This window comes from Vitis riparia, chromosome 3, assembly GCF_004353265.1.
Source record: "Vitis riparia cultivar Riparia Gloire de Montpellier isolate 1030 chromosome 3, EGFV_Vit.rip_1.0, whole genome shotgun sequence".
Taxonomy (NCBI): domain Eukaryota; kingdom Viridiplantae; phylum Streptophyta; class Magnoliopsida; order Vitales; family Vitaceae; genus Vitis; species Vitis riparia.
This window is the reverse complement of record NC_048433.1, coordinates 17,919,042-17,940,859: the sequence shown is the minus strand read 5'-3', so window position 1 is coordinate 17,940,859 and position 21,818 is coordinate 17,919,042. Positions and strand designations below refer to the sequence as shown.

General features: G+C 35.4%; 2 protein-coding genes across 5 annotated transcripts; one reads left to right on the top strand and one right to left on the bottom strand.

Annotated features, from left to right (window-relative positions):
* Positions 1-896: 896 nt before the first annotated feature.
* LOC117911897 (protein N-lysine methyltransferase METTL21A-like) lies at positions 897-10,486 on the top strand. Of its 4 annotated transcripts, XM_034826323.1 has the most exons (11): positions 898-1,004; positions 2,767-2,826; positions 3,807-3,873; positions 4,612-4,677; positions 5,612-5,705; positions 5,896-6,012; positions 6,319-6,419; positions 7,221-7,295; positions 7,384-7,476; positions 7,666-8,003; positions 9,954-10,486. In XM_034826323.1, exons 2-10 carry the CDS (start codon positions 2,813-2,815, stop codon positions 7,981-7,983), a joined length of 945 nt encoding a protein of 314 aa, XP_034682214.1. In that variant the 5' UTR covers positions 898-1,004; positions 2,767-2,812; the 3' UTR covers positions 7,984-8,003; positions 9,954-10,486. The 4 variants fall into 4 exon arrangements, with proteins under 4 accessions (XP_034682216.1, XP_034682214.1, XP_034682212.1 ...); XM_034826325.1 differs by lacking the exon at positions 9,954-10,486 and having other exon boundaries at positions 897-1,004; positions 7,384-7,452; positions 7,666-8,180; XM_034826321.1 differs by lacking the exon at positions 9,954-10,486 and having other exon boundaries at positions 7,666-8,180.
* A 4,758-nt stretch (positions 10,487-15,244) lies between these two features.
* LOC117911009 lies at positions 15,245-16,725 on the bottom strand. Its single transcript, XM_034825177.1, has 2 exons — positions 16,665-16,725; positions 15,245-15,546 (listed from the first exon to the last, which is right to left on the bottom strand). Exons 1-2 carry the CDS (start codon positions 16,723-16,725, stop codon positions 15,245-15,247), a joined length of 363 nt encoding a protein of 120 aa, XP_034681068.1.
* Positions 16,726-21,818: the final 5,093 nt, after the last annotated feature.

Genomic DNA, 21,818 nt, shown 5'->3' with positions numbered 1-21,818 from the left:
GCTCATGTTTTACAAAGCCAATCTAAGTTTAGGATTCTGTTCCTTAAAGACCAAACTCATAATTGTTAATAGCTTCACTTTGAGTGAGAAAGAGTTGTTAAGGAAAAGTTGTATCTAAAGTAGAATTAATTTATTAAAGACTTGATAAATTTGTTGTAAGTAGGTATTAACTTATATTATAATAGACTTATTTGAGATTCATTACACAATTCATTGTGAGCTAAACCCAATATTTAAATTATTTCATTATTTATAATAAATATCCTCAAATTTTCTAATACGTTCAACCCAACTTTTGGATCGAGGTCAAACATGTGCTAAAATTATACTCTAAATATTTATATATTTATCCATTTTCATTAAAACATAAATTTTACTTTAATTTTGGCATCAACTTGTTGAGGACACTCGAAAAGAAGTGCAACGCTTTTGGAAGATTTTTAAAATGAAATTTTGTTTTATAAATTCTTATTTATTCGGAGAGAATGTAGGGATGATAATGAGATAAATTTTTTGGGGTCGCTCATTCCATAAAAGGATGAGTTTGAATTTTAATTAAACCAGTTTGAGACAAATTTGAAAATTTTTTAAAAAACTTGGGACGGGTTTGGGTATTGCCTTATCTCATCCACCCCATCCCAATTATATATAAAATTAATTTTTAAAATTATTATTTTATTATTTTTAATATACAGATAATAATAATTTTTTTTTTTGATAATATAAGTTATAAAAAATAAAGTTATTTAATTATTTATAAAATATATTTATTTGGGTTTATACCCGTCCCATTTAATTTTTTAAATAAGATTTTGAATAAATGAAATGGGTTGGGATGGGGTGAGCCGCCCCATTGCCATCCATAAGAAAATGTGATATAATTTCATAATTTAGAGACAGCTTAGCACCCAATAAAAACGGCTTCGGCAAAAACGGGTCTGCTCTCTATTCATAATTTCATAGAAACCCCATCTAGCGACACCAACACTGAAGCAGGAGTTAAGGTCTCCTCATCTGCTTCTATTAGATTATCATCTCTATTCTTTTCATATTCATGTTTATTTTTTGCCTTATATTCATGTGGGTTGTTTTGATTCCCATGCTTTCTGCTCTGATTTTTTCTCACAAGTTCGGAATTTGTGATCTGGGTTCTGTTTGTTTGGTTTATTTATGGTTTTTTTTTTTAATGTTATTCGTTGTTGATTTCTTTCTGATTGTGTTATGTTTCGCGGGTTGATTAGAGTCCTCCTGGAATGTGTATGTACCCTCCGATTTCCTGTTTTGTGTTTATTGGTGTGAAAAGTTGGAGAATCATTATAATGTTTGCACCAAAATTGTGTAATAAAAAAAATAAAAAAATAAAAACGTTCTTTTTGTGGGTTTGCAGTATATTCTGTGACTCTATACTGAACTTTTATGCAATGTGCATGTTTCTGCTAGATGAATGCAACTTGCTTTATTGAATTTCTTAAATGTGTTTTTTTTTTCTCCTTGCACTGTAGTTGTTATGGATATAGGATGCTGTTAAGCTCGCTGGAAAGTCTGAAACGAAATCGGAGAATAATAGAGGATTATTTCTGGATTAATTGTTAAATTTTCTGCGTTTGAGCCTTTTTTTTTTTTTTTTAGAGCAATTATGGGGGAGAAAAGGAAATGTTTTAGTTTTAAATATTCCTCTCCTCCATAATGAGAACTAGAACAATTACTAATTAAATTAGACTGGGATGATCATGAATTGTCCAGGCCACGTTAGAAGAGGCTGGACCCCAGTTCTGGAAACAACCCCCAATCTCAACAAAAAGGTGTATCTTGTGATGTTCTTGGGGACTCCTTTAATGATATAATTCTTGACAGTTGAGATGTAGCACTGGTTTGGCTTCAATAGACCATCTATATTTCCATTGCTGGTGAGGTATTGATAGGGAAGGAAGCAAACTTGGGGCAGGGTAGATGGTGAGTTATGGTCAGGCATTCGGACATAAACTGTATTGTTAAAGGGTGCATATCTGTTAGTTAAGGGGAATGGAACTCATAATTTCTCTATGTTCGGTCTACTAATGGAAAGAATAAAAGAGGACACAAAATGACAAAACACATAATGAAAGTAGTAAAGGAGATGTCCGAAATTATAAAGGAGGATAAAGAATGGAAATAATAAAGGAGAAATCATAAAGGAGGTTCACAGAGTTAAGTGCATAATGATAAAAAAATCCGCTTCAATCAACATTTTTATAAATCAAGAGCAATAAAAAACTAATAGTATTTTATTCTCTTAATTTAGGAAATAATATTTGTTTTCTTTAATTTAAAGATATTTATTATTTTGTTCTTTTTATAATCCACAATACATTTATACAATGTATAAATTTATGAAAAGAAAGAATAAAACTCACCACTTCCACTGTCTAATTATCAAACTCTTCAATGTCAGTAGGCAAACTAGAGCGGTGAAGCTGTCTCCTTTTAGTATGAATTGGATTTCAATTTTAATCCATCTAAATTCATAATTTAGGTATACCATTGCTCATTACTTGATTTTATCACTATTGTTTTACAGAAAAAACTGTTTGTATTCTTGATGTCAATTTCATAGTTTTCTAGTCAAACATTGAGGTTGTTAAGATTATTGAGGCTTTGTCACTTACAATAAGAAGAAATGAAAAAGATGAAGGGTATTTGGTAGCTTAACCTTTGTTTTCCCCCTTCCTATGCAATTAACATGTTTTTTTATGTTTTAAAACACTCTATCCTTTCTTTATTTAGCAGAACGAGTTCAGATCAAGAAATTACTTCTCTTCACTGTGATGCTCAAATGGAGCCTGACAGGTACTTTACTGCTTGTGTTTGTGTTTATGTGTATGTACTTTTAAAGAACTTGTGTTTATATCCTTGCATGGTTAGACTTAAAATCCACTTCTCTATATTTCTTGCTTATAGTGATATGTTACTTTGCTAGACCTTGTCTCCTTAAGTCCAAGTGTTTTCTGCTTTATCCTTTTGGTAGTTTGGGTTGAAATCACCCGACCCTTCATTCTTCACCAATTTGATGAATAAGGTTTTAGTTGAACATCGCCTAATTTCCTAAAGAGACATACTTGTTCAAAGTTTTAGGCATGTGAAATTTTGTTGCTTTTTGGTACTAAGATGCAGGATATTTGAGAATTTCTTTCTCATGGAAACCTGAAAGAGATTACTGTTCAGTTCTAGACCAATTGTTTCAACACCATGTTTGGAATCAATTGATATTACTCAGCAATGAATTCATAATTATGGGTGTTTGCATATCCTTGAATCATGTATAAAATAGTGACTACGAACTGCAACCAGCTAGTTTTCTTAATGGATGTGAAATACCACTTAATTTTTCTGAAAATGAACTATCTAGTAGACTAGTTGAGATTCAAAAAATTTCAGTGGACACTTGCTTTCTTGCAGTTGCAATGACTAATTCATCTCCTAATTTCTCTACTTTTGACTTTTCATACATATTTCATGAGTTTGCTTGGTGCTTTTTCATGGCCCCATGGGTTATAAATTACATACCATTTTTCAGTATATCATATCAAGGATTGGTTAATTATAGGTGTAGTTCTCTAATAAAATGAAGCAATCTGTCTTACTTAAATTCCACTTGTGATGATGGTTTATATTGTTTATTTGAACTGAACTCACACAGCTTCACATGGTTAGTATTGCACTATTTTATTTTATATTATCTATCATCTCAAGCTGCTTGTAGTTCTAAGGAACTAATTTTAGTATTCAACAAGAAATGTTCTTTACCATGTTTAAATTTCACATGCCAGACTAAACTCTCCAAACACATCAGCAATTATGTTTGAAGTTCTGGGTCATCAATTGCAGTTTTCTCAGGTTTGTTACATTTCTTTTGAAATAGACAAGTCAAATATGGTGGTAATTGCAGCAATATTAAGTCCATATAAGTTTGAATTTCTTTTTTTTTTTTTTTTGTAATAAAATGGACCAATTCACCGATGAAAGGATCATCTAGCAAGGAGGCTCTGGCTTATGCTGATTTCACTTTATACAATTGGATGCTCATTTGTCTTGTTAAGAAAGAATCTGGCAGTTTGGATGTAGGCTAAAACATTTCTTGTATACTTTCTTCCTCAGGAGGTTATGATTTTAATATCCACAACGTAAGGAGGATAATTAGTTAAGAAGTTTTAGTTATATATGAATCTTAAACTGTTATTGAACCGGAGAAAAGATATCGTTTTTGCTTAGGAGTGGCCAGAAGCTAAGAACTCCTTGGAGATGTTAATGATACTGGTTGTATAGCCCACCTGGCCAATACAATGGTGGTTGAGACCCAGAATTGGTGGATTGGGTTCTTGTGTTGCTTGACAAAAAAAGATTTATTTTTTATTTTTTATTTTTTTAAGAAAAGGAAATTCTTAATGAAGGCATGTTTGCCAATTTAGCCCCTAGGTGTTCTGATTTACGTTACAAGTTCTATTATTTTTATCATCAGTTAGCTTGTATAAAGTTCATAGCAGAGAATTTTAAGTATTATGTTGGTTATATTAATTCTCTAGCACATCTCTTTATAACTTCCCTGATGCTGCCAATTTTTTCTTCTTGTGGTAGGATCCCAATTCGAAGCATTTAGGAACTACGGTTTGGGATGCATCAATGGTATTTGTGAAATTTCTGGTAAAGTCTATTATTCATTTGAGAATTTTAGCATTATTTTCATCCATGGGTTACCAATTCAAAATTGTTGATCTGTTGAGTTGTGTTCAATTTCTATGCAATCTGGGTCTTGAGGGCGAGGGCAGGGTTTCCACCTCTTGCTTTTGTAGGGGGCTCAGCCTTTTAAGTCCTGTTTTAAGTGCCTTTAAGCCATCAATCAGGATTTAGTTGCTTATTCCCAGTGAGGGGAAGAACTAGAGTCTTAAGAGAAAGTTGCTAAAATCAACTGTTACCTTTCCTGAGAGAAAGAGTTGCTTAAAGCTGTTTTCTCGAGTTGAGAGTTGCCCAAAGTAGTGCCCTTCCTCTCCTGTGCATGAGAGAATCATAGCGAAAAGAGAAATTCCTGGTGTTCTTGCTGATTTGCTCATCATAATAGCAGTTTTTGGATGCAGTCCCTTCCTTTTGATCTCTTTTCTCTGATTTTATCTTAGTTTGAGATCTCAGTTTGAGTGATAGCAAGGAGCCGTACCCTACAGCTCCCAACTCTTAGTAATTGGGATAAGGCCTTTTTAAGGTGTATTCAATAATGGAACATTGCAAGAATGAAATTGTATGGATGGATTCAGGCCTCATTTTGCACAATTTGTATTCTTTTTTGTATCAAAGCACTTTAAACCAGAAGAAATTTGGGGCATAAAATAGCCACACCATGAAGGTGCAGAGGTGTGGCTGAGGTTGGATACTTTTCCACGTGGAGACCATATTTTCTGTTTTAGCTTGAATATATCTGTTGCACCTTACCCTCTGGAATGGAAGATGACCTTTAATGATATTATTAGGTATTAAATTTGGACTCTGCAATCTGCATGGGTCATGAGTTGTGGACCTACATTGCTTTCTGTGTGATACTGTATTCTTCTAAATCTGGAAAGTTGCACTTGTTTGAATCACTCAGGAGAGGAATTGCAGAAAGGGAAGGTTTAGCCCATCTAAATTGAAAGGAAAACGTGTTATTGAACTTGGAGCAGGTTGTGGAGTAGCTGGATTTGGTGAGTTGCCTCTACTTTTGTTTAATTTTCCATGAGTGTCATTTAGATGATGGCCAGTGGTATGCATTTTATTTTGCATGTGTATACGTGTGTGTGTTTTTCCTCCTCTTTTGGGGCATGAACTGGCTCTAATATACTGGAATTTATCAGGTAAGGCACTACTTAATATGACATTGGCTGCTTTTTTCAGGCATGGCATTGCTAGGATGTGATGTAGTTTCAACAGATCAAACTGAAGTTTTGCCATTACTAATGAGAAATGTTGAACGTAATACTTCAAGGATCATGCAGATGAATCCTGGTTCAGGTGCAATTCTAACCATCACCAATCCCTTCAAGTCGATGAATGATTTATTTTTAGTTCCTTTTTAAAGGTTATTTTTCTTTTTCTCTTTCTTTTCTCCTGTACCCTGTGAAAAGTCTAATTTGTTCACTAGTGTTTGTAAATGTGTCTGAGCTGAACATTATAAAAAATGAAGTTAGATAAACCATTTTTCAGTACTTTTAGCCATGAGATAGAAGGTTTTACTTGGAGTTGCAATTAATGTCATCAGTGAATTTGGTTCTTATGGTAGTTACTGCTCTCTTACATGGTACTTTCCATTCCTTGTAGATTCATTTGGTTCTGTCCAGGTAGCAGAGCTGGACTGGGGAAATGAAGATCATATAAAGGCAGTTAATCCACCATTTGATTTCATTATTGGCACTGATGTTGTAAGTTTACTGGATGAGATTCTTTTTTTGCAAAAAAAAAATGCAGGTTACCATGACTTACTTTCAGTCTCATTTTCTGAAAAGAGTGAATAAATAATTTTATTGCTTCAAAAATTGTCTCCATGCTGGTAGAATACTCAAATGGATCTATAAAATCCAACAATTCTGATGACCAAACATGTCATTGCAATTGGGAAATTATATGGTACTGAACCATGCCTTTTTGGTACCATTCGTCTGGACTCTGAAATGCAACCATGAGGTAAACTTCCTATTGTAAAGCTCCCAGATATAAAGAAAGTGACCAATCTTAACTCCAAATCTACTGGTTATATTTAATTTCTGTATGGCACCAAAATGGGTACCACAGATTGACCCTTCCAAGTGTTGTTGGGTACTTCTGTGCTTATGCTTTAAGCCCCATTTGTTCTTGGAATGGGAATTTATCATACACTATATCTTTTTACTAGAAAGAGTGTTTGTAGTTATTATAATGGTTCTTTGCATTATGTTATGCCATTGCAGATAGACCATGATTCACTCATCTAAATAATATTGCTCATTAGTTGACAATTGAAAAACTGATCAATTTTGATAACTAAGGAGTCATTCTATCCTTAAATTGTATCACTTGTTTGTTGTTTGAATTCTAGTTAATTTGCCATTATCATTACAGATATCACTTCGCAGTCATTCAGATGCTCTCTTTGTTATCTGTTATATTGAGACAACTAAAGCATAGTAATCCATTCTATATTTAACATCATTCAACCAAGCAAATTCAAACATTTTGGATTTAAGGTTTATGCAGAGCATCTCTTAGACCCACTATTGAGGACAATATTTGCTTTATCGGGACCGAAAACCACAATTTTGGTAATTCATCTTCTGATTGTTTTTATTTTTAATATTTTGTCTTTAAAACCAAAGACATGCCCTCATTTATTATTGATTTTTCATGTAGCTGGGATATGAGATCCGTTCAACTAATGTCCATGAACAAATGCTTGACATGTGGAAGCAAAATTTTGAGGTGAAAATTATTCCTAAAGCAAAGGTATATGTTTAACTTGTGGAAGGTTTTTATTCTGAAATATTGTGAGCTCCAAATTTGCCTAATGTTTGGCAATGGTGTTCATGAATTTATGCTTCAGATTTGAGTGTTCCACCTCGAATGATACCAAGGCTTTGTGTTGATGAAAACAAATCTCTTTAGAACTGAACTAGACAATGTCATTCCTTGCAGATGGACAGGAAGTACCAACATCCGAGCATCCAGCTTTTCATTATGGGATTAAAACCCTCAGCAGAGACTCCAGAGACTTCATCCCCCCCAATCAATTGGGAAACAAATGAGATTGGAACAAGAGAAACTGAAAATAGTCAGGATAAGAATGGTGATAGTAACAATGAAACCATTGAATCAGATGATTTTGTCAGTGACAAGGTGAAGGAAGATGGCATACTGCTGAGAGGACTTCAGAATGGGAAGCTAAATGAGTGGGAAGCAAGGAGATATGGCTCTATGGCTGCTCGTCTTCTTCGAGATGTCAAGATAACTTAAATCATTCAGTTTTAGCATCCGTAAGTTAGGTTCTTGTCATGGTTGTATTCATTCTTTGGTGCTAAATTCACTTGCCAATGTGCAGAAGCTACTACTTTTTCTTTCTTAGGTGTCAAGATGCAAAAGCACCTAAACCTAAAGATCAAACATGATTTACAATACAAAATGAGAAACCATTGTCAGTAAGCTGCATAGTATACCCTTAAGCTTCTTCTTGCTTGGCTAATAGTATGCTTTGTATGGTGGTATAAAATGAAGGTTGGTTGGGTAGCTTTCAAGGATAGAACAAGTTCTAAGGTGGGTTTAGGGAACAAGGTGAAGTTCTGGGGGCACAGGTGGTTTGAGGACATGCCTTTTGAGGGAGTCTTTCCCAAAACTCTATTTTATAGCCTCTTAAAAAAATGCTTGGGTGGTTGACGATTGGGATGATTTGGAGCCCTAGGTTTATAAACTGGTTGCATAACAGGGAATTGGAGGTAGAAGTCCTTTTTGGAAGGTTGTATGTACATTCCTTTAGTATGGGTATTGAAGATAGCATAGTATGCTCGGTTACAAAGAATGGTAGTTTCTTATATAAGTCCATCAATTCCTCTCAAATAGGAGGATAAAGTTGTTTCCTTGTAATGATATGGAATTTTTGGGTGTGATCAAGAGTTAGTTGTTTTGCATGGTAAGCAACTTGGGGTAGGATTTTAATTCTAGATCAACACAAAAGGAGTTAGAAGATTCGGAATTAATGCTACATGTATAAAGTAGAAGAAGAAATGGTTAACCATATTCTCCTTCATTGTTTGAAAGTGGGCATTTTGTGGCAATTGATTTATGTTCTTTTTGGTGTACAATAGATGTGCTCTTCTTTGAGGGGTGTTCTTTTGAACTAACATAGATCTTTTGTAAGAAAAAGAGAAAAAAAAAGGTTTAGAAGGTTACTTTTTGTAGGAAAAATAGAAAAAAGACTTAGAAGGCTACTTCCTTACTGCTGTTTTAGATCGTTTGGAGGGAGAGAATAATAGAGCTTTTGATAATTGTAAAACCTTAAACCAATCGATTAAAAATTCCTTCTTATATCTTTTTTGGGATTGGGTTAGAGTGTATATCGGGGATTGTCCCTTTTCATTGATGGACTCTATGGATTGCTTAAGCTCTATGTAGAGCACAATTGCTAGTTTTTATGTCTTTGTGTTGTTTTTTAGTCTTTTGGCTACTTTGTAAACATCTTGTGTACCTTCTTGTTTTTCTGTTTAATACAATCTTAAAAAAATAAAAGGTTGGTAATAATTGCACAAACACAAACGCCTTCACAATCCACTTTTACATGATCTTGGGAATTACAGATAATAACAATTGGAACATTGAATAAGCATACAAGAATTCCTTTCCAATGGACTTTCATGTGATCCTTTTTGTCAACTGGAATTATAGCCAGAGTGGTCTCCCTTGCCTCTTATGAGGGGGAGGTCATAGGTTTGAGCGGTTGAACCCCTTCAGTTTTGGGGTGTGTGGGAGCCATGGAAGAACCCCCCATAGGAAAGTGATCCAGATGAGTGAATGATTGTAACCATTGATATGCTCGTGACCATTCTAAGAGGTAAACCCCCATTCCATAAAGAAATGCTTTATTCTCTCCTCAAATTTTTATGCTTAGATTTTCATTCTCAGTTATTTTGAAGTTCCTTTTGAATTTCTGTCACTACCATTACAGAATCAAATGATTCCCAACTTCTAACTCTGTCATCTCGTAATGGTTTAATTCAATGAGAATAAATGAGAAATGGGTGCTTTTGGTTTATAAGTGGGGCTGGTGCACCTATAATTTGGTTGGAAACTTGGAGACATATTTCTAACTATGACATACTTTCTTTTCCATAGTAGACTTCAAATTGTTGGGTCTTATTGGTTACTTGCTTTTCGTTCTGCTTGATCTGTTGTTTTTCTTCTCCTGTTTCTCATTTTTCACCCATCAATTGCAGATATGGGCTTTGATGGAGGAAATACCAAGATATGCCGAAGGAAACCTGCAAATCAGAGTATCATGGTGGTGAGGTTCGGTGCAACCTTTTATGGGTTGCAAAAGGCAGAGAAACTACACAATATGTATGCTGAGAATCAACATGGGAGAACTGAGTTCTAGCATATCAATTTCAATAATGGCAAAACAAGCAGTTGTAGGGAAAATCGAAAGGCATAGGCAGACAAGGTGGAACATGTTTTATATGGCTACTTGGGAATTGCAAGTGACTTGGATAAACTTGATTTTGAGGCAAAGAAACGATGTGTGGTGAAAAGCAAGAAGGAGATCTAGGCCATTGCTGATGCCCTTCTTGTGAATGAATGAGTGGCCAACACTTGTTTATATCCATGAGGTAACTGACACGGGTTTCTGTTTTCTTATTTTCTCTGGTTAGTGGAAAATCACAAATTCAGCTCATAAATTCTATTTCATATGTAATTAACACAAAGCTCATTATTAGATTTAAGCTGCCCATTTCTGGTATTATGTGTACTTGATGGCTATGATCCTAAGCAGACACACAAGAATGCCCATCCAAACCAGTGAAACTTGATAGTAATTCCATTTGCAAAACCAATAATATCATGCAAGAATCATGTGTTTAATCATGTGAAGAAACTATGTCTTATTGTCTATGGATTTAGAACATACCTAAGTCCATTTTGCTTCCCGGTGATGAATAAGTACGGATCTTCTAAGGCTATAGAGGGGTATCCACCGTTTATGTAATCTCTCTAATGATGGGAGAAGGAGAGAGCGCGTTCTGTTCTATTCCAAGATATTCAAAAGGGAACAGACACTTAGCCTTATATACCCTCTATGCCTTAGGGATCATACCCTTTGGACTATTGGGTCTCCTGTGTCTTAGGCCCATCATCTAAGACCCGTGATGGCATTGGGCTCTACACATAAGGTGACCCATACTTTAGAAAACCAATACAAAACACATACATGAATGTGAATAGCTTAATCACGAACTATGTTACATATGTGAGTCCATATTTTAACAATCTCCCACTTGGATCACATATATTACAAAACAATGTTCATGACAGTACTTTATTGAGCTCATCTTGCTATTTTATCTAAATATTCTTAAACAATCCAGTCTACTAATTATGTTAACACAAGATTAAAGCGGTCTTCGTTAATCATAATCATAACTAGACCCATCAATGATCACAACATTACAAAATTAGAAACATGGATCAAGTATGGATGTGTAGCATGGAAATTACATAGAATGTGATCTTTAATATGTCTATTTCCAGTTGGTCTTACTTTATGACTAAAATAGTCAAATTCCATTTTCAACACTTGATGCTATACTGCTTCCGAAAGTCATCATTTCAATTCAGAGTATTCAAATACAATAGTCTTTAAAATCAAGGTCTGTATAGATAATACAAACATAATATCACATCAAGAAAACAAACACAAAATCTAAATACGAACTCCCACTATAATAACACATCATTAATGTGTATAACACTCATATGTATGACATGCTCATGATATACTTTGGGTGGCAAACCCTTAGTGAGCGGATCCGCAATCATGGAGTTTGTGCTTATGTGTTCAATTGATACTTGAAGACTCTGAACTATTTCTTTCACAACCAAGAACTTGATGTCAATGTGTTTGGACTTTGACAAACTTTTGACAAACTTCGGTTGTTCTTAGAATACAATTATACGACCTTATTATTACAATTGATTCTTAGTGGTTTCTCTATCCCATCAACAATTCGCAATTGAGTGATAAAATTTTGTAGTCATATCCCATGGTTTGGTGTCTCGTAGCAGGCTATGAATTCTGCCTCCATAGTGGAAGAAACAATAAGTGTTTTTTTAACACTTTTCCATGAAATCCTCAGCTAACATGAAGATGTAGCCTGAAGTGGATCTTCTTCTGTTAAGACATCCCGCGAAATCAGAGTTCGAATATCCCACGATCTCTAAATGATTGGATCTACGATATGTGAGCATATAATCTTTAGTTCTTTGTAAATATCGCCTAACTCGTTTTGCCTTTTTCCAGTGATCCATACCTAGGTTACTCAAATATCTGCCTAACATTCCAACAATGTATGCAATATCCGAACGCGTACAAACTTGTGCATACATGAGACTTCCTACTGCCGAGGCATAGGGAAACCTCTCCATATCCTTCTTCTCAAGTTCATTTTTCGGACATTGGTGCAAATTAAATTTATCGCCTTTTGCCACAGGTGTGTCTCCTGGTGCACAATTGCTCATGCCAAATCTACTCAACACCTTATCAATGTAGGACTTTCATGATAGCTCAAGTATACTTCTTGAACGATCCCTATAGATCTGTATACCCAGCACAAAAGATGCATTACTAAGATCCTTCATGTCAAATTTATTAGATAGAAATCGCTTGGTTTCATGCAAAAGTTCCACATCACTACTGGCAAGTAGAATATCATCTACATATAGCACCAAGATAATGAATTTGCTCCCACTAAACATGAGATATATGCATTAATCAGCGGTGTTCTTAAAACCAAATGAAGTAATCACCTGATCAAACTTTTGGTACCATTGTCGGGATGCCTACTTTAAACCATATATGGACCTTTTTAATTTGCATACAAGTTGCTTTGAATCATTATACTCAAAGTTCTCCGATTGCACCATGTATATTGTCTCATCAATGTTACCATTAAGAAACGTAGTTTTAACATCCATTGGATGCAACTCTAAATCATAATGAACCACAAGCACCATGATGATTCTAAAGGAGTCATTTGATGAAATCGGTGAAAAGGTCTCCTTATAATCAATGCCTTCCTTTTAAGTGAAACCTTTTGTGACTAGGCGTGCCTTATACCTAACTATGTTGCCTTTCGAATCCCACTTGGTCTTAAAAATCCATTTACAACCAATCAGTTTTACACCTTCAAACAACTCTACTAGGTCTTAAACACCATTGTCTTTCATTGATTTCATCTCATCCTTCATGATTTCTATCCACTTTTCAAAGTCAGAACTTTGTTTGACTTGACTAGCTGAAATTGGATCGTCTTCCATACCCATGTCAAACTCATGTTCTTGGAGATATCCAACATAATTTTCTAAAATTGTACTTCTCCTTTCTCTAGTGGATCTCCTCAGTGGCACTTGTACTTGAGGTTCTTGAGGTTCTTGAGTTACCTCTTCATGAACTTGAACCGGTTCCATAACTTGAGCAGGAGGAATCTCAGGTGTGTCTTGAATCTCTGTTATTGATTGTACATTCTGGATAGTGTCATCAAACATAATATGACCATGTCCAGTTGTAATAATAGGAATACTAATAGATTCTTCTTCAAAGACCACATTTCTTAATGGCTCTTTCCCACTTAACTTAACATCCTCAATGAATTTAGCATTGCCCGTTTCAAAGAAGGAATTTATTGAGGGGTCATAAAACTTGAAGCCTCTCGACCTTTCAGAATACCCTACAAAGTAGCAGCTCACTGTTCTAGAGTCCAATTTCTTTTCATTTGGCTTGTAAGGCCCAGCCTCAGTTGGACAACCCCAAACATGTAAATGCCTAATACTAGGTTTCTTGCTAGTCCATAACTCATATGGGGTTTTGGTTACTGCTTTGCTTAGGACTTTATTCAAAATGTAAGCTGCAGTTTTGATAGTTTCGCCCCAAAGTGATTCTAGTAAGGTGGAATGACTGATCATACTTCTTACCATATCCTTAAGAGTACAGTTTTGCCTCTCTGCTACACCATTTTGGCTTGGAGTCCTCGACATGGTGTATTGAGGAATGATACCACACTCCATCAAATATTTAGCGAATGACCTTGGACGTTGTTCATCGGATCTGTCATATCTACCATAATATTCGCCTCCACGGTTAGATCTGGCGACCTTTATTTTCTTGCTTAGTTGGTTCTCAATTTCAACTTTGAAATTCTTGAACACATCCAATAACTGAGACTTCTCATGAATCAAATAAAGATAGCCATAACGCAAGTAATCGTCAATGAAAGTGATAAAATATTGTTGTCCATTCCAAGAAGGTGTAGAAAATGGACCACAAATGTCCATATGTATCAATTCCAAGATGTCACCACACCTGTTAGCATCATTTTTCCTCATATTTGTTTGTTTACCCTTAATACACTCTATACAGATTTGAAAGTCTGAGAAATCAAGTGGATCAAGAATTTCTTCTAACACAATCCTTTGAATACGATGATTTAAAATATGACCCAAACGCATGTGCCATAACATTGATGAATTCTCATTTGTTAATTTTCGCTTAATGTCATAATTACTTGAATGCAAGGTTTCATTTTTCATTAGAGGCCTTTATGTTCAATTTGTATAATTTGTCTGTTAGACTACCTGTACCAATAACATTTGAATTTAAATAAAGACTAACCATTCCATTTCTAAATGAACAATAATATCCACATTTGTCCAGACATGAAACAAAAATTAAATTCCATCTAAACGACAGTACTACAAAAGTCTCTTCCAAATCCAAAGTACATTTAGAGTCTAACTGTAATCTAAAAAGACAAATAGCCTTGATTGTAGCCTGGTTGCCATTTCCCACATAGATGTCTCTTTCACCATCAGTTGACATTCGACTCCTTAGGCAACCCTACATCGTGACACTTATGTGAGTAGTTGCACCCGTATCTATCCACCAAGTGTCAGTAGGCATTATAACTAAATTAATTTCTGAACAAATAAAGTTGAGAAGTGTACCTTTCTTTTCACGCCAAACAACGTATTGGGTACATGTCTTCTTCATATGACCAGTCTTCTTGTAGAAGAAACAAGTGATCTCCTTATCTTGTTTCTTCTGCCCCTTTTGCTTGGATGTCCCAGAAACTTCAGTTTGTTTTCCTTTATTGTCCCTATTTCTTTTCTTGATGGTACCAAATCCCTGAGATGTGGAAGCCAAGTAAGCACTTTCCAATTTTTCTTATTTCAATCTCTCTTCCTCTTGTACACACTGAGCAATAAGCTCATTCAGAGTCCATTTTTCCTTTTGTGTGTTGTAACTGATTTTGAATGGACTAAATTGTGTAGGCAGAGAGATTAAGACCAAGTGCATGAGTATATCTTCTGACAACTCTAACTTTAGCGCCTTGAGTCTAGTCACAAGATTGAACATTTCCATAATGTACTCCTTTATATTCTTTTTCCCTTTGTACAACATGGAGATAAGCTTACTAAGAATAGTGATTGTCTCAACCTTTTCGTTTGTAGCAAATTAGTTTACTATCTGGTCCAAGAATGTCTTGGCTCGGGTTTCCTCAGGTATTGCACCCCTTATAGCTTTTGGAATTGAGTGTTTCATTATCATTAGACTCATGCGATTGGATCGCTCCCATTTTTCCATAGCAAACCTTTGCTCAGCAGTGCTGGCACTAGTAAGGTCTGGAGGGCGATCCTCTCTTAACGCATAGTCCAAATCCATGCACCCGAGCACAATTATAACGTGCTCATTCCATTTCTTGAAGTTTGTGTCATTAAGCACATGAATGTTATTAACATTTGCAGATATAGAAGATGCTAAATTCATAACAATAAAGCTCACAATCAGTCACAAAATATCATACATATATGAATAAATAAAAATTTAACATATATATGCATATGTATGTGGACCTATTACAAGATGCCTAGCATAAACATTAATATTCAGTCTTTGGACAAAAAATATTAACTTATAATTGGTATCATTTTCAAAATTAATTCATAAATATTGACAATAAAACTGAAGCAATATGTTTGTCTTTGGAATGACATATAGGATGCAAGATAAACTTTATGTGTCATATATTTATGACTACTTTATTTATTATTATATTAAAATAATCTTCCTTTGGGCCGATTATTTTAAATAATAATAACATGTTTACATATTATAAAATAAATAAATTATATAATATAAGTTACTTTGGCAACAAATATACATAATTCATTTATTTTAAAATATTAAACACAAATATAGCAAGAAATAATTTAATTAAAAATTATCTATTTATTTATTTATGCATAAACCCATGTATATATGTATATCAATTGATGCATAAAACCATATATATATATATATACAAGCCTTGGTCTAATGGTTTAGGCATGGGCTTGATTTTAAGGGAAGATAATGTTCTAGAAGGAGACCTCAGGAAACCAAAACTATCATAAGCAAGGTGTTATCCTTGTATAATAACCAAAATAACTACATTGAATAAGTGTCTTAGTAATATATTCAATGAAGATCAAAAGCACAGGTATCGCATATACACGAGGCATATGCATCCTAAACAAAATAAAATTATTATTATTATTTTTAATTATTTTGTCTTATTTATTGCAACCCAAACAAAAACACCAGTTAGTGGCATTTTCATCCTTTTAAGGGACACCGACAGCGACGTCATTAGTGGCACCAAAACGGCATTGGAACGATCCTCAATCAACACAGGCAGCGGCGCGATGCCGACAACAGTGTCATCTTCTCCGATCGCTTGAAGCAGCGTCTAAATCACGCGCAGGGAGAACGACGCCCGGACGGCATCGCAGTCCTTTTCCATTGCCTGAATGGCGTTCTCGACTGGAGAATGACGCCAAAACGGCATCTCAGTCATCCTCTAGCCGGTGTCTAGGCGGCGTAGGGCTAAGGTCACCTGCAGCGGCGTCAAAACGGCACCGGAACAGCGCTTTGACAATCCCCAATGACGCGTCCATCTCCGAAATAGTGTTAAAACAACGCTTCTCACTGGCATGAGATGACCCCTCAAACGGCGTCTGGAACGCCTAAAACAGCGCATGGAGATTGCGCTTCTCATCGGCGTGAAATGGTGCTTGAATGACATCTAGAAAACGACCCGATAACGACGTCTTTTGAACGCTTGTAATGACGCCTAAATGGTGTCTCTTACAAGAGCAAGATGGCGCCTAAACGGCGTTGCTGGAATGGGATGATGCCATAACGGCGTCTGAACTGCATCGCCGATTGGAAACAATGTCATAATAGTGTCTTGATCGCCTAAGTCGGCATCGGAACGGTGTCATGTTGGCAATTTCTTAATGATTAAACAGTGGGCTCTGATACCAATTGATAGTAATTCCATTTGCAAAACCAATAATATAATGCAAAAATCATGTGTTTAATCATGTGAAGAAACTATGCCTTACTGTCCATGGATTTAGAACATACTTGAGTCCATTTTGGTTCCTGGTGATGAATAAGTACGGATCTTTTGGTTCTTTTGGAAACAATTTTGGTAGCAACAGATGAATGTCACAGACTTAATTGTTTCCTAAGCTCGTGCGACACTCAGACAAGTCAAGACCCTTGATCTTGCTAAGTCAGCCTTACTCCCAATGCTTAGCTTGCTAGGCTAAGATGCTTACGACTCAGAAGCTTTAGAAGGTGTAGTAGGCAACTCTTTAAAGAATGTAAGTTTTATTGCTTTTAAAGGAAGCTTTACAATGCTTGGAAGCTCACTTGCTTTGGTTAGAAAGTGATTTGGGTGGTGCCTTGGCCAAATGAGGTCATCACCTATCTATAGGCACTAATGAAACTCTCTGGAACCTTGGAGGGTTCCTTACAAATCAAGAAGATTCTAGAATACCCTACACAATTCTATGTACAACCCTATGTATTAGAGATCTTTAGAATTCTCTAGAAAGCCTTGGACTCTCTCATGCCTTCCACCATAGTGTAGAGATGTGTGGACATTTCTAGGCATCTCTAGAACCTTCCACACTCTTCCCTCCAATGACTTAGTGTAGATGACTCCAAGAGTCTCCAGAAGCTTCTTGGGCTCTATATAAACCCATGAGGAGGCTCATTTGAAGCATCCTATGACATGAAGCCTTGAATTGTAATGTTTCTTTGAGATAATAGCACCCATTAGAGATTCATGCTTTTTTTATTATCTTACACTGATTTATCAACAATTTTGCATCTCATTCATTCCCAATAGGCAATGACACCCACAATTACACATCAGGTTTTGTTCAATTCAGTTCTTTGCTAAAGACAACCAGACAACAGATGTGAGTTTGAGGTCTTTAGCCCTAATTTTTGCTTCCTAGATATCTAGATTTGCATTTACAATACCTATATCAAACCTTCAATGATCATCACTTCTCATAATTAAGGTTTTTTTTAATGAATTCTTGTATCAAGATGGAGTTTATTTGAACAAATGTTTTAACATTCCCTTGGGACCTATTTGGTATTTAGGAATGAGGAGGGAGAATGACCTATTTGTATCTTTAAAAATCATTTTCCAAAATTTTAAATTTTGAGGTAGCAAAATTTTTTTGACACAGTTTTCATATCTTATACAAAAATGACTTATTTTTCTATTTTAAAAAACCAAAAACAAGATGTATCCAAAATTTCTTACTACTCTTTAACCAAGCCTTAACCCACTCGTTGTATGAAAAGTCCCAACTAAACAGATTCCTCAAAGAGTAGTAAGAAATTTCTCAAAATAAAAGTTGAGAGGACAAGTGCTTAAAAATATGGTTGAAAGCATGTGGTGAGCGTAGGCAACTATGAAGCATCTAGTTGTTTCACCTGCAGGCTCGCGAAGTCTAAGCATCTCCATGAGTAGTTGTTATGACAGTAAAATTAAAGGATCCAACACTCAACTCATCATTCGTAGTTTTACCATATCATGTACATTTTTTTACAACAAATTGCTTACACTTCCACACTTCGAACAAATAAATGAATTAGTAGCAAAAATAGATAGGATAAATAGGACATATATACCTTACACTCATCTCCACCAAAGCATTTGTTCTTTTATTTTTCTGAACAAAACTCTCTAGCTTTGATCGCCTTTCTGAACTATATTCATCGTGCTGCATTTCAGCTTAAGCATCTTCTAATGAAATACTATGATGAAGGAAAATGATCTGATCTCCAAAATCCAGGAGGTGCATTCCTGGAGAAGTTGAAATTTCTGATGCATGGCTATTTTCAAGAAAACCTGCATTTTGCTTTGGAATTTAGACACGTCAATGAGCCAGCACATGAACATTGCTCAACCAAATGTGTTGCTTTCAGGTTTTATAAAATAGTATCATTTTGAGAACTAATAATAGTCTTAGACATATATAGCAACAACTAAAACAAAATATAAAAAAATAATCTTTTCAGAAACATGAGTAATCAAGACTTACAAATTCTTCACAAAGCAGAAAAACAAGGGATGACTGTTTGCTTAGAGAGAGATTAATTATGGCTTTTCATGCAGTAAAAAATTTCATCCAATCATCAAATTATTAAAAAAGAAAGCAGCAATATTCACTTGAACTCCCTCAATACTAAAACTATTGTGGAGATTTCTTAGGACTCATACTTGTATCTAATAATATCACTTCATCTATTTTGTCAAATATGTTACAGAATTTTATTGTCAACGTCTTTTTTTCCTTTTTACCTGCAAATAACATTTGGTAAGATGAAAGACTGGCAGGGATCACAAAACTCTGCCTCTGGACCAAACTCCCTCACATGCACATATTTTAACATATTCTTCCTCATCACCTGTAAAATGATTGCACACAAGAATGAGATTCTATCAAATATAAAAATAGAATCTGGGACAGAAGAACAGAGAAATGAATCTAAATAAGGAACCTGAAGATTCAAGCAAAAGAAGCAAGAGAAACAAAACAAGAACTATAAATTTAAAAAGAAAATTATCAGTCAGCTGTACACCACTCTGGTTTATCCAAGAAAAAATGGAGTACAGGAAAATATGTATAAGGGGAAGGAGAAGAAGGTCAAGGAAGAAAAGGAAGAAGGTGATTACAACATGAACCACTCAATTAAACCTCAAATTAGTGAATATCTTTGCATGTAATAAAACTTGCAGTGAACTGCATGCAACATTAGTGTCATATGCATATCATAATATCCTATCAGCTAAAGCATAGACGGGTACCAAATTTGGTAGATGTCTAATGATGGCCAAATATTTAAAACAAGTTTTTACCAGAATATCATGCTGAACATTTTGGTCAAGAGCCAGACCAGCATCCCCAGTATGCTGGTCATTCTCAGATCTGTTCATTCCTTTCATATGAAGAACCTGTTGAGGAAAAGAAAAATGGTATTCTTCTATATATAAAAGATACAACAGATGAGAGCTATATATAACTTTTACATGAAGTTAATTTGGAAGAAACTAATCACACTAATCTAGGCTACAATCTTGGATGATTTACAATAAAATAAAACTAACTTGGTAACTAGAATATTTTTATTTCTATAATTGCTCTTTCAACAACTCACGTTAATACTCTCCCTCAAGTTGGTGCATAGATATCATCAATGCCCAATTTGTTAAGTGAGTTGTGAAATATTTTGCTAGAGACAGCCTTTGTAAGAATATCTGCTAGTTGATCTTCTGACTTCACAAAAGGAAACTGAATGACCTTGTCTTCGAGCTTCTGCTTGATAAAATGTCGATCCACTTCAACATGTTTGGTGCGGTCATGTTGAACTGGGTTGTGCGCGATTGCTATGGCTGCCTTATTATCACAAAACAGGTTCATTGTATCCTGAGATGAACACTCAATTTCCTCTAATAATCTTTTTAACCAAAGTAGCTCACGCAATCCTTTAGCCATGCCTTTAAACTCAGCCTCTGCACTAGATAAAGCAACTACCTTCTGTTTTTTACTCCTTCAAGTGACCAGATTGCCTCCCACAAATGTGAAGTAGCCTGATGTAGATTTTCTGTTAGTAATGTTCCCTGCCCAGTCTGCGTCCGTATAGCCGTCAATATGCAGATGTTGGTTTTTCGTGAACATCAGTCCTTTTCCTGGAGAAGACTTCAAGTATCGTAAAATACGAACCACTGCACTCATATGATCTTCGCTAGGACAATGCATGAATTGACTCACCAAGTTCACCGCATAAGCAATATCAGGTCGTGTGTGAAATAAGTATATCAGCTTTCCCACAAGGCGTTGATACCTTTCTTTATTGGTAGGGGTCTGGTTAGGAAATTCTCCCAAGCCATGGTTTTGAACAACTGGTGTATCAGCAGGTCTACAATCAAGCATTCCTATTTCAGACAACAAGTCAAGCACGTACTTCCTTTGGGATAGAAATATGCCTCATTTTGATCGAGCTACTTCAATCCCCAAAAAATACTTCAACCCTCTAAGATTTTTCATCTCAAATTTAGTTGCTAAATGCTCTTGTAATTTAGAGATTTCTTCCTCGTCATTTCCTGTAATTATCATATCATCAACATAGATTATTAGAGTTGTTACCTTCCCCTGTTGGTGCTTCAAGAAGAGAGTATGATCTGAATTACTTTGCTTGAAACCGTGCTTTCTCATGGCAAGGCTAAATCGTCCAAACCATGCTCTAAGAGACTGTTTCAATCCGTATAACGCCTTTTGTAACTTGCAAACTTCCTTCTCCTGTGTCGAAGAAACAAAACTCGGTGGAATGTCCATGTACACCTCCTCTTCAAGATCCCCATGGAGAAAGACATTTTTTACGTCAAATTGGTGCAACAGCCAGTCCAAGTTTGCAGCAAGAGAGATTAGTACTCTCATAGTATTTAATTTTGCTACAGGTGAGAAAGTTTCTTGATAATCTACCCCATATGTCTGAGTATATCCCTTCGCAACGAGCCTTGCTTTATATCTTTCAACTGATCCATCTGCTTTGTGTTTGATAGAGAACACCCATCGACATCCCACGGTTTTCTTCTCCTCAGGCAATGGCATAAGTGCCCAAGTATCATTTTTCTATAATGTTTTCATCTCTTCCTCTATCGCTTGGATCCATTTGG